General features: G+C 42.7%; 1 protein-coding gene across 1 annotated transcript in view; it reads left to right on the forward strand.

The window, feature by feature from the left end:
* Nucleotides 1–176: 176 nt before the first annotated feature.
* Nucleotides 177–848, forward strand: part of LOC127751895 (uncharacterized) — a gene marked incomplete at its 3' end in the record, with an annotated part of 5,743 nt that continues 5,071 nt past the window's right edge. Inside the window, exons 1-2 of the mRNA XM_052276146.1 lie at nucleotides 177–205; nucleotides 370–827. Of these exons, the coding sequence (XP_052132106.1) occupies nucleotides 177–205; nucleotides 370–827 (487 nt within the window). The remainder of the gene's footprint in view (nucleotides 206–369; nucleotides 828–848) is intronic.

The following is an 848-nucleotide window of genomic DNA, read 5'->3' on the forward strand; positions in this document are numbered from 1 at the left end:
TTAGAGATATAGAGTCTAACCGTTTGGGCGCCAGAGGGTGTTTTCCACGGCTAGTTATTATCCCGGAAAACAGAAAAGTTGATCCGAGAGATGCAGAGACTTTAAATGTACTATTAAAGGGGAAAGTGAAGCCCTCCCGGATTAAGAGTATCCTCAATGACCTAAACACCACCACAATGACGCCACGGGATATTGCAAATCACAGGTAAATACATATGCTTTCCTGGCACCGACTAACCTGGCAGCTATGGTTTTGTCTTCTCTTGTTTTATTTCTGTCTAACCATTTGATATTTGTAGTACTCTGTTTGTTGTGTTCCTGTTCATTGTGTTGGGGTTGGGTTTTTATTCTTATGTATTGCTGTCACAGGGCTGCCCTTCAGAGACAAGAAAAGGGAGGAAGGAGTGAGTCTGAAATGCTGCGAGATACGCTGCTGGATTTATGTGTGGCCGATTCTGGCGTTGCAATCAACACAGTGAAAGACACTGACGGCATTGTGCAAGTACTCTTTGTCCAAACAACAGAAATGAGAGAGAATGTGCGGAAGTATGGTGTGGTGGTGCATCTAGACCACACATATAAAATTGATAAAAATGCTATGCCTGTGGCAATATTAATGGTGAGGGATGGTGCAGGACTTGGGAGAGTTGCTGGAATAGCATATGTGAGCAATGAGGAGAAAGTTACAGTCGCCTCTATTTTAGAAGCTTTTAAGGAATCAATTGGCGAAGAAGTAGCCAACAATATTTGGACATTTGTCATAGACAAGGACTATTCAGAGGCTGGTGCCATCAATAAGATTTTCCCCAAAGCTGCAATCCAGCTATGTGACTTTCATGTTGCAAACA

This window comes from Frankliniella occidentalis, unplaced genomic scaffold, assembly GCF_000697945.3.
Source record: "Frankliniella occidentalis isolate FOCC.00 unplaced genomic scaffold, Focc_3.1 Scaffold1889, whole genome shotgun sequence".
NCBI classification, from domain to species: Eukaryota; Metazoa; Arthropoda; class Insecta; order Thysanoptera; family Thripidae; genus Frankliniella; species Frankliniella occidentalis.